Here is a 14,869-nt window from a genome sequence, read left to right on the forward strand (position 1 = left end):
ATTACACACACTTATTTTGCAAGTTAAATTTATCATGCCACAAGTGAGAGCTAAAGAGATAATATCCCTGTCTGCATGGTAATTAGGAAAAAGAAATACTAATTTCAAGCTCCATTAGAGAGAACACTTAAAAAAAAAAGTATTGTTTGTACTGGACAAGACACCAGTCTAAGAAGTTTTTAAATCCTGTTAGGCTGAAGCATAACAAGACAGCTGAAGGGTGATCCACCCGTGTGCAGGCCAGGCAAATATCCAAAGACATGGACGTTGGTGGAATCTGGGGCAAACTGGGCCAGTCAGCAGTTCAGATTGAGGGGGTATCACTCCCCAGATAGAAGACAGGCATAGGTGCCAGGCTTCCTATCCTATAAACAGTTCTGGAGGACTCCTAGTTATGCAGAGTTATGTTAGAGCGGGCTGCTGCTGCACAAGTTGTATGCTTGGGAGAGCTGAATGAGAAAGAGAGAGGGGTAAAGTTTGTGTGTGTTTACAAGGAAGGGAACTATGAAAAGGGATGAATTAGGACAGATCTCACTAGATCAACGAGGCCAGAACCAAGTTTAGAACGCAGTAGATTATCCACAAAGAAGTTGCAGAACCCTCCCCACCAAGATACGTTTTTCAGATGTGCAACAGCCTGCAAGGTACTCAAAACAGCCTCACAAGTGAGAGCTTGGTAAAGCACTCTTCCTTCTCCTCCTCCACATGTGAAAAAACAACACCCACAACTGGCTTGCATTAAAATCATACTTTAATATACATTATACTGAGATCTCATTTAAAACTCATCACCATACAAGATACGCAAAGTGGGCCATATATGAACACATCCAGTGAGACCATCGTTACTTAAATAAAAAGACAGCTATAAAACTGTACAAAGACTTTCATAAAAAGCAATTTTTTCCCTGTGTTCTCTAAACACTGAAGGTCTTTAGTTAGTTTTACTGAATATTTAAACACAATGTGTTTTTCTTCTAGAGAAAAAATACTTTAACAAATGGGTTTTAAGGCCTTTACTGTGTATTACTATAAGCATATATGCCCCGACTTCAACGAGACTACATGTGTGCTTAGAGTTACACATATGTGTAAATGCCAGGCCGGATCAGGGCATACACCTTTTGAGCAGGTAAGTCACAGATTAAATTCCAGAACAGTTAAAGATTCTTTGCTTAAGAGCTGGAACATGCAGAAGAAAAAACTCTCTGATAGGATGGCTGACCTAAGCTGTAGCAACGCTCTACAAAAACCAAATCGTATTTAAAAAACAAACCAACCAAAAAAAGAACCAGAGTTTAAATGAACATCAAGTCCAGTCTTTTCAGCTGCTGCATTTTTCTCCTCCTGCTTGGTGAAGGAGGTCCACTGCGGTAAATACCTTAATATTTTCTCCTGCATACAGCATGACATTGTATGATGCTCCTTTATGCCAGCTGAATTCCGTACAAGGCCGATGTGCACATTATTAAAATTAAGTGCAAGTTAGATGGTAGTAACAATAGATAGTAACATCATTAGTGCTGGTCAGTAGGTGGCAGGGGCTGACGAGATTCTCATGATGCTTCTGGTTTAAAAAACACCCCTTGACAGTTCAACTGTTTCACAGCCAAGATAGAGCTATGATCCCCGACAGTGCAAAGGACACGCTGCAGAACATGCTTGGGACAGTGAGACAGAATGCTACTGGCACAACAACATGTGCACAAACTGGAAAAGGGATTAAAATCAAGGGTGAAAATCCGCACTAGGGACAAGGGAACAGTAGCTTGATGAAAACTGCATTGACAGACAGTTAAAGGACTCAGAACCAATGAAAAAAGTAGCATCTGAAAAAACCACCAGGGCTCCACAGAGAGAGGAAAAGGGACTCCCAGAGGGCAGCACTCTCTTTAAGCAATGCCTGATTTGTATTTTATTTTTTTTCCCTTCTCTTTCAGAGACTGGTGGGTTTCCAGTCTCCCAACAACCCTTGGAAGAAATGCATAAGTGACTTGTGCTAGGGCTAGATGGAATTAAACCCTCAACATCCCTGCACAGATTGGAGAAAAGTCCCGTTAAGGTTAATATTTGTCAAACATTTGGCCTGTATAGTTCAATCAACAACTCTTGTATTCTAAACTAAATTCTTAAAATTAGTAACTTACCAATGGAAAGGCATTTGCATTTTCACATACATGAAATTTCGCTACCCTCACCCCTTTTGCAAGCAAATATTAGCAGAATGGGGGACCTTTGCCCTCACAGAGCAGAAGAGCACCAGGCTTCAAGTCGGACAACCACTGCACAACCAAATTGGTGTCTCCTTAAAAAATGATTTCAACAGAGCCTCACCAAGATGATCAACAGGGCCTCACATTGGCCTTTACTAGGGAGACAGCAAATGTAAAAACTCCCCGGTGTTAGTGTGACAGTTTCCAAAGTGCCCAAGAGGAGTTACCTGGTAAAAAAAATAAAACCAGAAACCAATTGGTTTATCCTACAAATATCTGTATTCCATGGATTAAGATCACTTATTAAATAAGAGCTTTGCTCTTTCAAAGAGGAAAGAAGCTTTTTTTCCTTCTTTAAAACACATACCAAAAAAAGAGGTGAAGGGAAAAATCCTTGCAGACAGTCCCGCATGTCAGATACAAACAGGAACAGGAAGAGGCCGGGGCTCTTCCCTACGAAATTGACCAAGCAGATTTTTTTTCTAGTTAGGACAACCAGAAGGGAGGGGAGGGAATGAGTTTGTTCTGGGTTGTTTTAAAGGAGACGTCTTTTTCCATGTGTCTTTGGAGTCTGAATCGCTGTTTCATGCTCCTTGAATTCAGGACATTACTGTCCTTCCTCCTCCCCTTGCTCTGGTGCTATTGCAACGTTTTTGCCGCTCTCTGCCATTGTCTGCTGATCATTCAGTTCTGCTGAGTCCTCAATGCAATTAATTTCTTGCGCTGTGTTCCTAGCACTGACTTTTTCAGGACAAGATTCCACCACACACTGCTGAAGAACCTCTTGGCCCCGGTTCTTGTCTGGGATTTTTGTTTCCCTTCTTGCACCGACATTTTCTGTCCCTTCTTTCTGTTCTTTGTCGTCTACCTGGCTTTCACTTACTGTTAAAGTTTCATTACATTGGTGCTCTTCGTTCTGTATTTCTGAATTTGCTTCACGTAGCATTGAGCCACTGCCTGCCAAAGAAGGCAGGCCAGGCTCATTAGTCTCAGAACCAGGCAATGAATTCACAGATGCACCTTCAGCACCACTCTCAGTTTTCACATTAATTTCTTCCACAACCGTATCTTCCTCACTAACTTCTTCTTTCTCAGCCCCTGTTGCTTGGACGTTGCAGGTAGTGGTGTCAGTGTTCAAGTTTATTGCCATATTTACGGTACTGTTCTCTGGCATTGCCTCATCAACTTTCCTTCTTTTTACAGGTGCGTCAGATGACTCAGACGCCTTTAAGTCTTCACTACTGACATCACCTTCTTCAGCTGTTACGTTATCACCTTTTTCTGGCAATGCCGGAAGAGTCTCTGTGGTCTCTTGATTGATAGCAAATTCCCCTAGGTTATAAGAGATCTTCTCAATATCAGTGGGACTTTTCAATAGCCCTGCGCACTTACCAGTTAATCTGTTCATCTCAAGCTTTCTTTTCTTGCTTTCCTTTAGGTGTTCACTCTCTGCTCCATCCCCCAAGCCCACAAGGTCTTCACTCAGAACCTTCTCTTCTAGTTGGGGAAGTGAGGCTTCTCTCTCTTCTACGATGTCTCCTCGCTCTGCAACGTACATGGCACCACACTTACTTTGCTCCTCTGAGGTACACTCGTCAGTCACCTTGTTGGTTTCTGAGTATGCAGCATCTCCAACTTTCTCCTCCCTGTCTGGAGGACTGGTTTCGTTCTTTCCCGCTGCTTCTTTATCTCCGACGGATTCCTTCTTGTCCTCAGCCTTTTGGCAGTGCTGAGACTTTAACGACGGAAGCTGATATTTCTGGAGTTTCTTATGAGGCCCCCATGCAAACTTATCCTGAGGTTTAAAGTGCATCCATGCATAGTGTATCAGTTCCCTTCGCTTCTGCTTGTTTCTGATGGTGAACAGGAAGTAATCCAAGGCACTTCTCTTAACGTTTGGGAGTGTTTGGAAAACAAGTGTCTCTGTTAGGAAAAACTTGACCAGGCGTACTTGATAGTGTTCATACCCCATCTCTCCCAGACACTTCAGAATACGAGTTATCCGCAAATTGTTGTGACTAAACCTGAGACACAAAACAGGAAAAAAAAGAAAAAACAAGCTGAAGACAGTGAAACATGAAAATGACATCTTTAAGTGAAAGCAGCACAGTACAGAGTCCCACTTGAACCCAAAAAGGTATCTTAGAAGTAGACATGCTGAAAGTTGTTAACTACAAATAAGTCTTTGCTGGAATCTTTAAGGGTAGATCACATTTAAGCCAGTCTATTTTAGAAGCATCTATTGCTGTAATATCTAGCCTATCTGCTCTGGCTTTCAAACAGCGCTATCCCGTCCTTGTCTCAATGTTCCAGTTAACTCTGTAGCAGAGATTAAATGATATCCGAATTCCAGAATGGGGGGTGGCTTCCCCACTGCCATCATTGATGTGCAGTTTAAACTACAAAGATAGTATTGGGAAAGGAATTTGATATCATCAATCAGTGCATGACAATAATACCTACAACACCACTACTTTGCTTTTAAGTAACACTTTTCATCCAAGGACCTGAAAGCATTTCACAGGCATTGAGGCAGCCTTATAAACACCTTAGGAAGCATAGCTATTAAATAAGCATAATTCCCTATGTAAATGACTGAGAGGTTAAGTGGCTTGTCCAACGTCACACATGCTCACTGCCAACAACAGAACTCAGGAGTTTGGACTCCAAGTTCCCAGCGGTAATGAGGGATCTTCACTCTTAATTCCCGTGATCGTTTTGTTTTCAAAACTGAACTTTATACACTCTTCTCAGCATATCTTAAAAGAAGTAATCCCTGACGTATACGGAGCTACAGGTGAAAATTGTTCCAGTGGATTTCAGAGACTACAGCTGCTTGAGACCCATCTCACTGAAGAGTAAACATGTGTAAGACACAAACTCCGAGGCCGCAAATATCAGAGTCTCTAAGCCTGTATTACAGCCTTAGGGAGACTCAGATGGACACCCACCTTTCGGCTAGTAATGCCATAGCAGGAACACACAATACACACATGGCTCACGTTGGGACAGCTGTGGCCGCTAAGCAGTTCAAGTAATTTACAGTAATACAAAAGATGCTGACAGGCCTCCCAAGCTATAGCCAGAATAAGGACACCTAAACTCTTGGCTAGTTGGCTCCCAGTTCTGTGGTCAGATCATTCAACTTCTGTAACACAGAAAGCCTTTGTATCTCTGTACGCAACTAATTCCTTTGGCTTCATTTGATTGTTCTTTCCCAAGAGTGAGGAATAAAAACCAAACAGTGTAAATGGGACTCACCGATCAAGGTTGCGAAATCTCTGACGCCAGTTTTCTGCTCTTTGCACTTCCCCCGTTTCTTGATCGATCAAGTTTATTCCATAAAAACCCAGCATGAGTTTGTAAGCTCTAATGAATCTTTGCATAACTTCCTTGGAGTTCTTAAAGGCCTGAAATGCACAAAAGACTCCAAATTGGCATGTATGGCAACCCAAAAAGATTTAAAAACTATCTGCATCAGTTATTTAAGAGGCCTTTCAGTTACACACAATGCTTACAAATGGCTATTGTGTAAAGACACACATTTGGGATCTTCACCGGTTATTTCTAGCTTTTATCAACAAACCTATAATTTATTGCTGAGGATAGTTGAGGGGCAAAAAGATCAAAAGCTGCATTTAACAGTCATTGGAGCTGGCTCCATTATGGTGGGGAAGGAAATAGAGCATCTTTACATAGTATAGGGCAGACATTTACCTAGCTGAACCCCCAATGCCTTTCAAGTATAAAAGGCTTGAAATAAAAGAAGAGGCACACCTGAATTTCTTTACATGTGAGAGGCTTTGCACGCCAGTTCATCCCATGTTCACGCAAAGGAAACAACCTGAAAGAAGATTTGCAGATTAGACAAAATAGAGATCACATTCAACCTAGCACACCTGCTCCTTAAAAGTAAGTTAACAGAAAGGTCTCCAAAACGCTGTAGATGCCAAATACAGTCCTCTTCGAGAGGACATAACATGGAAAACACACAGAGTTTAGTCTGTAACAGCCTAAGTCACACTGCGAAAAGTCATTATACATACTTGTACTATTAGCAGTCTTAATTGTTTATCTGTCTGGGTATTTCTAACTTAATCACCACCACAATCTCTTTGCTCAGAACCTGGTTTCCATACATACTGCAGCTGGGGACTGAAGACTACTGACAGAGCTGCAAGGGAAATCTCCAGGATACCCAACCCTCTTGTTACTTTTAAAGAAAGTAACTGACTCAAATAAATCTCACAAATTTAGAGCTCAAGAGGGGCCCCAAGGTTTTCTGAGAAGCCAGCCACAGCAGCTCTGAAGCAGCAAATTCTTTGAGACAGACATCAGAAGAGAATCATTCTAAGAGACATCGCCTTTTGTAATAATTATTTACCATTGTATATAAGAATGGTTTTCTTCCAGAGTCTCGTAATCCTCCTGCCAAGCTTCAAGGAGCTCGTCAATAAATAAGCCTAGGTGAAAAAAAGCGTGGGAGGTGAGAGAAGAAACTGCAGCAAATGAGTATGTGTAAAGTTAACTGATTGTCCAGGAGATGGGATATAGTTACAGAAAACAGGATCTGTCTGTCTTCAAAAGGGGTCAGGGTAACCTACATAAAAAGAGCACTTTCAACAAAATGACAACCTAGTTTCCTCTCCAAGGGGCCCTAACAGAGTTATGTTTTTAACAGCACAGGTTTCTGGAGTGCAGGCTTTAAGGAAATGCCTTTCCTGAGAAAGGGCCCTATCCTGCATTCCTCTGCACAGTCAAATAACTGCATATTGATGGATTATTTTCTAACAAGCCAAGCACCATCAAACCCAGAAAGTAAAAGCCAGGCTGGCGTTATGATCTGCTATCACACAACAAATTAGGGGTAGATTCTCCAGAATGAGTCTGCTGCTACTTGAGGCCTGATCTTGCAATGACCCAAGTACGTCCTACAAGGTAGTGAGCATCCTCAACTTCCACTGAAGCTCAGCACTTTTCAAGATCAAGCCCTACGAAGGGGAGAGAAGCCTTCTAGTACTTTTAGAGTCTCTCAGTCTTGAGCGAAGACTGACATCCCACAGAGCACCATAGCTGGATCCGGAAGGACCCCAGAAAAACAGCATCCAGACTTCACAGATGCTTACGTCAGGTTAAACACTCATCTCATTTCTTAGTTTCAGATCAGTGATGGAATGTTACTGTTTTCCCTTCGGATGGCAGCTCTCGTCATTTCACTTTTGCATATGCCTGAAGCGAAGGCACCTTGGAGTGAGAATTCAGCACACAGGGAATGGGCATGAGGGAGAGCTGGATGGCTAAACACTCATCTAGAGAGCTGAATGTTCACACCCACAGCTCAGATTCTCATCCAAAGCTATGAAGTTAATGTGAATGTGGGTCTAAAGGCATTAATGTCCTGCCGTAGGAAGGTGCCTAGCAGAAAACATTTTTAACATTTTAAAGAATGGCTGTGGGCAAATATACTTAATGACTACAGAGGGGCCCACCAGGTATTCTGCCTGCCCGAATTAGTTGTTTGTTTAAAAAGCAAAGAGCCTTTCAAACTGCAGTTACAAACAGAAAACTTTGAAGTGCACACGGTGAGTTAATTCTGCATATGCCACAGAGCAAAACAAAGGAAAGAACAAGGACCAAGGAATTGGCCACATTCTGCAATTTAAACGGGAAACCCTGATTTACATTATTTGTGCATCATGGAGCTAAGACAACACAAGGCAGAGCTCTGGCAGGCTGAACACAGGGCTGGGAATCAAGAGAGCTGGATTCTATTCCTTCCAATCAGTGGGACACTTTGCAAGCTCACATGCATTACAACTGCACAGATGGGAGGGTCCAGGTCAGATACATACCATGAGGCAAAAAGTGAATTTCGTTTTTGTAAAAACTTAAATTCCACATCTCCTCCTCTTCAGCATCAGGTTCCCTTTCTTTCAAACCCTTCAGAAAAGAGGAGACATTAACAAGCAGCAATGCATTAAAACACATACATAATGATCTTCCCCATAGTTCTTCTGTGTTGCTAGCAAGGCTACCAAGTCTGAGAACAACAGTTGGGAGCCAACAGCTTGTTTCTGAGCCAGCAGGATGTAGTGAGTACATCCTGGTAACTGGATGAGAAGTGAATTACTTTATCATCATTTTAATATGCCTCATCAATCTGCCAACTTCAGGCTGATAAAATGACATCAACCAAGTGCCCCTTGCGTCTAGCACGAGAAGAGAAAAAAAACCCATGAAAAACAGGAAGTTCATAAATCTCCAGCCTGTACCGGATAACAATGCCTGTATCTCTGCATATCTTTTGCAGCTGTCCAGTTGCGTCCAGTCAAGAACTGAAGGGAAGAGGAAAGAGACAAATCAGAGATCCAGAACAAAAGCTTCCCAACAGAAAACACTGTTTTGCCATGTTTCTTCTTGATGCTGTAAATGCTGTTCTGGCTAACGTGAGAAAGTCTGGCTAACCTCGCCTCTCGTGCAAATATTTCCCATTACCCCCCATTAATATCCTCCACCAAGTTCTGAATTCTTATCTCCCCTGGCAGACCAGCTGAGGATACACCTATGCTTCAGCATCCATTCTATCATTCTGATTGTTTCACTGCATCCCTGAAGGTACCTTCAGGCTAAGACAGCTTGACATCATCTCCTTTATTAACTCAGCTTTTCCTTCCTTCCCGGCCTAATTAACCAGGGTCAGATGGTTTGCTTGTATGAACTTCTGCAGAGTTTTTATTTGTCTTTTACCCTCGGGACTGGAATCTTCACTTCTCTCCCTAGGGCAGGTAGGATCAAACACCACAAATCTTACTCTTGGACAGTAGGAAAGACAATGCTAACTGGAATGAGGCCCAAATATCAATACCTTATTTAGACTAAGATTAAAGGTGTGAGTTTCTTAAAGACACGATAGCATCTGGTCTACACTAAGACTTTAATAGGTACGTTATATTTTTTCCCACTTTAGATGGTTAAGGAAGCCCTACACAATAAAATACAAATTTCCTTGTTAACGCTAAGGCATAAACTCACTTTTGTTGTCCTTTAAAAAAGGACACCTTTTATTGTAGCCTAGACAACTGAAGTCCACAATTGAAGTCCAGACCTCATTTCCGCACATTTTCCAGGAGCAAAAGGGATACTTAATCCCAACTGCAAAATATTTAGGTGGTCACTCCCTTAGAATATTACTAAGCTGAACTCTTCTACAGCTTAGAGTGGAAGAGAAGAAGCTGTGCATCTAGCAAGCAGCAATGCTGGTTTATGTAAGATAACGTAGCCAAGAGTCAAGTGAGTTATTTAAATATATTTCCCATCACCATTATCTATATCTTTCCAAACAGGCAAACACTGTTTTAATCCTACCTCAAAACCTCTATAGCCAATTGATGAGACAGCTGGTCTTCTTCGCTCCTAAAAAAAAAAACAAAAAACTTTAACATGAGACTTAGGTCGACATTATTGAAACCAAACGTCAGATATATTTTAAAAGAAAAATACAGTTCACTCATAAACATCAAGAACTAAGACACCCCAGTAACGTTTTACTTCTTTCAAGTCAGTCACTTCAGTGACAAGTTCTATTAGTTATGAAGTTGCGTTGTTTATACTTCAAATCAGTATTAAAAAACCTCACAGACAGTTGTCACCTGATTCTTTTCTCAGATAAGCTGATACAAAATCATGAGCAAATCTGCTGAAGGCACTGAAATTACACGCTGGGGTAAAGCAGCTGAAAGTGAAAGGAGAATCAAGCCCTAGAGGTCTAAGATGTGTTTATGAATTTAATACAGCGTTTAGACAGAAATCACTGGCTAAAGCTGGGGAGGGATAGCTCAGTGGTTTGAGCATTGGCCTGTAAACCCAGGGTTGTGAGTTCCATCCTTGAGGGGGCCACTTAGGGATCTGAGGCAAAAATCAGTACTTGGCCCTGCTAGTGAAGGCAGGGGGCTGGACTCGATGACCTTTCAAAGTCCCTTCCAGTTCTAGGAGATAGGATATCTCCTATTATTATTATATACTTTCTCCCAGCATAACATGGAAGTGGGAGTTATGAGAGTGACATTAAATAACTGACTTTTTTAAAAAAGGAAATTGTCCTTTATTTTTTAAAACATGGATTGTGTTTATACAAACCTCAATGACAGAACTGCCATTAAAATATGCAAGCAGCAGAAAGATGCAGACAGGACTCATGCAGGCTGCTGGGCACTCTAGCCACAATCCATCAAGACACTTCAGCATGTGGTCTAACCTTAAGTGCCTGGAAAGTCCCACTGAGTTCAACCGGACTACTCGTGCAGAAAGGGCCTGATCCAAAGATTTCTGAAGTTAATGGGAATCTTTCCATCAGGTTCAATGGATTTGGGACCAGGCCTCAAAGTGCTTGCCTGGATCTGGCCCCTGGTGCTCAGCACTTGCAAGAACAAACAGACTCTCCCAATTTTTTTGCAACTATCTGACCATTATAATTTCCTCCTCCTGTCCTGGAAACAGAGACTTTCCTGCAAACAGCCAAATACTGATCAACGTCCACTGTGTTATTTAGGGTGAATTAGATTATGTACCAAATGGTTTGTAGTCAAGAGATTTCTCTGTCCAGTCCCATCGATTTTTAATAATAAAAACACTTAGCATCTATCTTCCAGGTGTTGTACGCACGTCTGTTTTAGACACCTTTGGAAAAAAGGTTTCCCACAGAATAAAGCCATAAATAAAGTAATTTTAAAAAATCTTGAACATTTACACAGATTTCCCCATAACCCAGAGAGGAGGAGGCTAAATAATTATTTAAAATAAACAGATTGCAAAGTAGATAAGCATTATTCCCATTTTACAGGAGATGAAACAGCAAGATAAGTGAGGGACTTGTCCAGGCCAGTCAATGGAAGGACCAGGATTAGAACTTAAGTTCCTGGTGCTAGGGAGGCCAGTACAGTTGTTTCTTAGGATGTAAAAAGAGATTGGGATTTCGCCCTATGAAATCCAGCTACAGTCTTGATGTTTAAAATCCAGGAGTAAAATCCTGACTCCTCTGAGGTCAATAGGAATTTTGCTATTGATTTCACTGGGACCAGGATTTCACCCCAACTGTCTTATTTGCGTTTCAGACTCTTCTGCTCCAATATCCCCTAACACAATCAGGTGTCATGAAATAAGAGAAGACTAGCTCCAATTATGGAAAAGGATTAGGTCTGCAAGAGACAAGCGTGACTCAAGATAGATATAATGCAAGTTTAAGGAAGCCGACTCATATGAAGCAGAAGTGCAGCAAGTCTTGTTTAGAAAGCTGGTGGATCTGAGACAAGAGAATCCTCGAACAGAGCATCATCAGACAGAGCAATGACAGGCAAGCAGAGAAGGCATACCCAATCTCCTGCTGTTGCGTTCCTGGGGCTAAGCTTCCATTCAGAGGTGTGTGAGAAAAGCCGAGAACAAAGCTGGAGGATGTGAACAAGAGCTAGCAACCAGTGGCAAGAAAGAAAGGAAGATAACTGCAAGACTCATGTAAAGAGAATGTGGCCAGCATTCTAGGAAGAGCAGCCTAAGCAAACAGAGGTTTCATCCTCACAAAATAATTTGCGGATGGGACAATACAAAGTCAGTTTTGTTGTTAGAGAGGGAAGTTGGTGCAATGGAACATGAAGCCTGCGATTCTGCAGTAGAATAAGCAGGTGTTAAAAAAATTAGAATAAAACCCAAGATTTTTATTACAAAAATGCATATTGTTTTATAGGGGAAGCTAAATGTGTTAAAAAAAATTCTCTCAAAACATGTCCATGGACAGCTCCAGTTATAAACAAACAGCATTTTTATAATGACGTACAAAAGACATATACAATTTAGGATTTGGTTTCAGCCAGTTGTTTGAAAGTACGTATTTAAAATAAAATTAAAAAAAAATCTCTAACCTGGGCATCTGAAAGATTAAGCTCTGAAAGAACTTTCCTCAAAAACATATATGTCTTCCTGAATAGACAATACCATCTAGACTGAAGAGAAAGGAATCTACGTTAGTTTAATAGGAGCGAAAATAGGTACTTGTTTTGCAAACTGGTCAGAGCTCTTTGCAGGCTGCAGATGTGTGTAAAATGAATGGTGAGAAAACTTGGGGTTTTTTTGGTATAAGAGTTCTCGCATTCTCCTCAAAGACTATTGCAGACTTTGCTTGAGAGGGATAGCAATACATTTATAAAGGAAGAGTTAATGTTTTTAGAAGCAGGGTGCTGATATTTTGGGGGTAAGAAGCTGCAACATCCCTTTAAAGCAGGCTTTGAAAAATCCATTCACTGGTGCTGAAAACAGGTTGTCTTTGCCTTTGCTTCCATTTAAACTATATACAGCACCAGTTCAGCTGCATTCGTGATCAACAGCAGGCAATTTTCTTAGCATAGAAAAAGGGAAGAAAGGAAAAGAAGCAGTATCTAGGCCATTCCACTTTCTGATTCCTCTGCATTAGCACAATCCAGAGGAATGTTTGCTTGGGGGGGGGGGGGGGGGGGAAGAAGGGGGAGGGAAGAGATGCTTCTACAGGAATAAAAATTGGTTTGAAGATTTGTAAAAGTTTTTTTCCTTTAAAACCAAAACCTACATTTAAGACTAAATTTGACTTGACAGCATCCCTTTAACAATAAGTAAACAAAGTTCTTCCACAAGGACACCTGTATCTCTGTGAATAGCATTTCATGAAATACTACAGGCACTTGAGACAAAGTCCTGGAACTAGATTCTGCAAATGGATCTGCACAAGCAGAATCTCAGTGAAGTCAACAGAACTCCATGCTGCTGCTGCTGCTGGAATGGGCATGGGCAGATTCATTTACAGGATCATTCTAAGTCTTAGTTTTGTCTGCAAACTTATTACTAAATCTGTGCCCTTGAAGAATTAAGCATTACTTTGTGCTTCAAGATAAAATCAAAAAGCTATTTTACTGAATGAGCTTCTACACATAATTTAAAAATATAACCTTCCTTAAAAAAAGTGAATTAACTAAGATGTGCAACCTCCTAACCTTACAAATGTGTTGAGCCGAGTCACCAAAGTGAAACTGAACACAAGGATTAGTTTCCTTTTCCCCAAGATAGGAGGAGTTAGAGAAAAAAAAAAGACTGCAATGAGCTTTGATTTTCTCTTTCCTAAAACAAAGACAAAAAGCAAAACAAAAGATCTGTTTAAGTAGTATCCTGGGACTGTTATTAACACTGATGAAGATAGTGAGAAACTTTACAAGAGACTTAAAACACACAGTTATCCAACACTAACATTTTACAGCAACAGAGTTAAATAAAAATCACATTTTGCAGCCTCATAAGGATTTTTTAAAGTGTTTATGACATTAGCCGGTGGTCTTTTTCAGGTTCACCGCAGATCTATATAGCGCCCCTTCTTGAAGTAGCTTCGTAAAAACCTAGTAAATTTTATTTCAATCTTAAAAGCGAAGAAATATTGCTTGATGGTACAATCTTAAGAGTAACATCCCTTAGGGCCACCAATAAAAGGCCACCCCCCCCCCAAATAAAGTGGTTGGAGCATATACAGCAACAGAAGATGCTCAGTGTCAACAATTCTGAGCTATGATGTTAAAAAACAGACTTCACCATCATAGATTCAGGGAAGTGGAATCAACTGAGTCTACAAGATGGAAAGTTGATTTCTAACAAAATTATCCTGCTTACCAGGAATGCTGGGAAAGATATTCAGAAACAGCATATGGCAATTGCATGAAGCTTTAGTGGAACATAACACCTCAGATGGCCAGGAGAAAGGCAGGAAAGGCAAATTAATATTTCTCCCCCACATACACAGATCTGATACTGAGGGGCTCTCTCCTCACCCCCAAGTCCCCCGAGCACACTGGAGGAATAACACCTCTCCCACCGCCCTGCCAAAACAACCCCCAGCCTCCCTAGCAGGTCGCCCCCATCTTTCACAGACAGAAAGCCCACTCGGAGGAGTCACCTGTGCGCCGCTGGCCTGATGGGAGCCCCTGAACCACCCTGGCGAGGACTCCTCTCCCTCTCTGTCGGCTCGGGCCTCCTGCGACTCCTTCCCTTCCTCCTCCTCCTCCTCGCTCTCCCAGGTGGAGTCGTACTCCCAGCAGCACCACCCTTTCTTCTCGCCATCCTCCAGCCCCGTGAAGCTCATCCAAGCCGCCATCGGCGCCCCCGGCTGCTAGGAAAGGAAACCGAAAGAGGCGCTGCGTTAGCAGCTGGGAGGGGTCGGGTACAAAGCCAGCCACGTGAGTGGCCTCCTGGAATTCCGGGAGGCGTGCGGCCCAGCTGGCCCCGCCTCCCGTGTCTGCAGCGCGGCCCCGCCATTGGCCGAGCCGCGCCGCCGGAACGTTGGCGGTGTCTCCGCGTTCCATCCCTCGCCGGGCGCGTGCTGCGGCGGCGGCTTTTCCAGCCGCGACCCAGGCGCTGGCGCGGTGCTGCGGGATGGGGCCCAACCGGAAGCAAGGGGCGCTGGCCAAACCGGCTCGTGGCGAGGCTGGTGGTTAAACGTCAGTGACTCAGGCACGCGCAGGCTGCAGACACCCTTCCCGCAAGCAGGGCAGCCTGACAGCTCGGGGACCCGCCACAGGTGCCTAGCGTAGGCTACTGCTCTGTTGTTTTTCTTTTGATTTGCAGAGGCCGTGGTAGAGAGCAGGCATCCAGGA

The 14,869-nt window shown here is 42.5% G+C and overlaps 1 protein-coding gene across 3 annotated transcripts; it reads right to left on the reverse strand.

The window, feature by feature from the left end:
* Nucleotides 1-733: 733 nt before the first annotated feature.
* On the reverse strand, nt 734-14,447 carry OGFR (opioid growth factor receptor). Of its 3 annotated transcripts, none has more exons than XM_044986482.1 (9): nt 14,173-14,447; nt 12,125-12,205; nt 9,579-9,626; nt 8,486-8,548; nt 8,066-8,153; nt 6,598-6,676; nt 5,991-6,057; nt 5,475-5,623; nt 734-4,237 (listed from the first exon to the last, which is right to left on the reverse strand). In XM_044986482.1, the coding sequence occupies exons 1-9, from the start codon at nt 14,368-14,370 to the stop codon at nt 2,821-2,823; spliced, it is 2,190 nt and encodes a 729-aa protein (XP_044842417.1). In that variant the 5' UTR covers nt 14,371-14,447; the 3' UTR covers nt 734-2,820. The 3 variants fall into 3 exon arrangements, with proteins under 3 accessions (XP_044842417.1, XP_044842418.1, XP_044842419.1); XM_044986483.1 differs by having other exon boundaries at nt 12,125-12,200; nt 14,173-14,446; XM_044986484.1 differs by lacking the exon at nt 12,125-12,205 and having other exon boundaries at nt 14,173-14,446.
* Between the last annotated feature and the right edge of the window lie 422 nt (nt 14,448-14,869).

The sequence above is a fragment of the Mauremys mutica genome, chromosome 13 (genome assembly GCF_020497125.1).
Source record: "Mauremys mutica isolate MM-2020 ecotype Southern chromosome 13, ASM2049712v1, whole genome shotgun sequence".
In the NCBI taxonomy this organism is placed as follows: Eukaryota; Metazoa; Chordata; order Testudines; family Geoemydidae; genus Mauremys; species Mauremys mutica.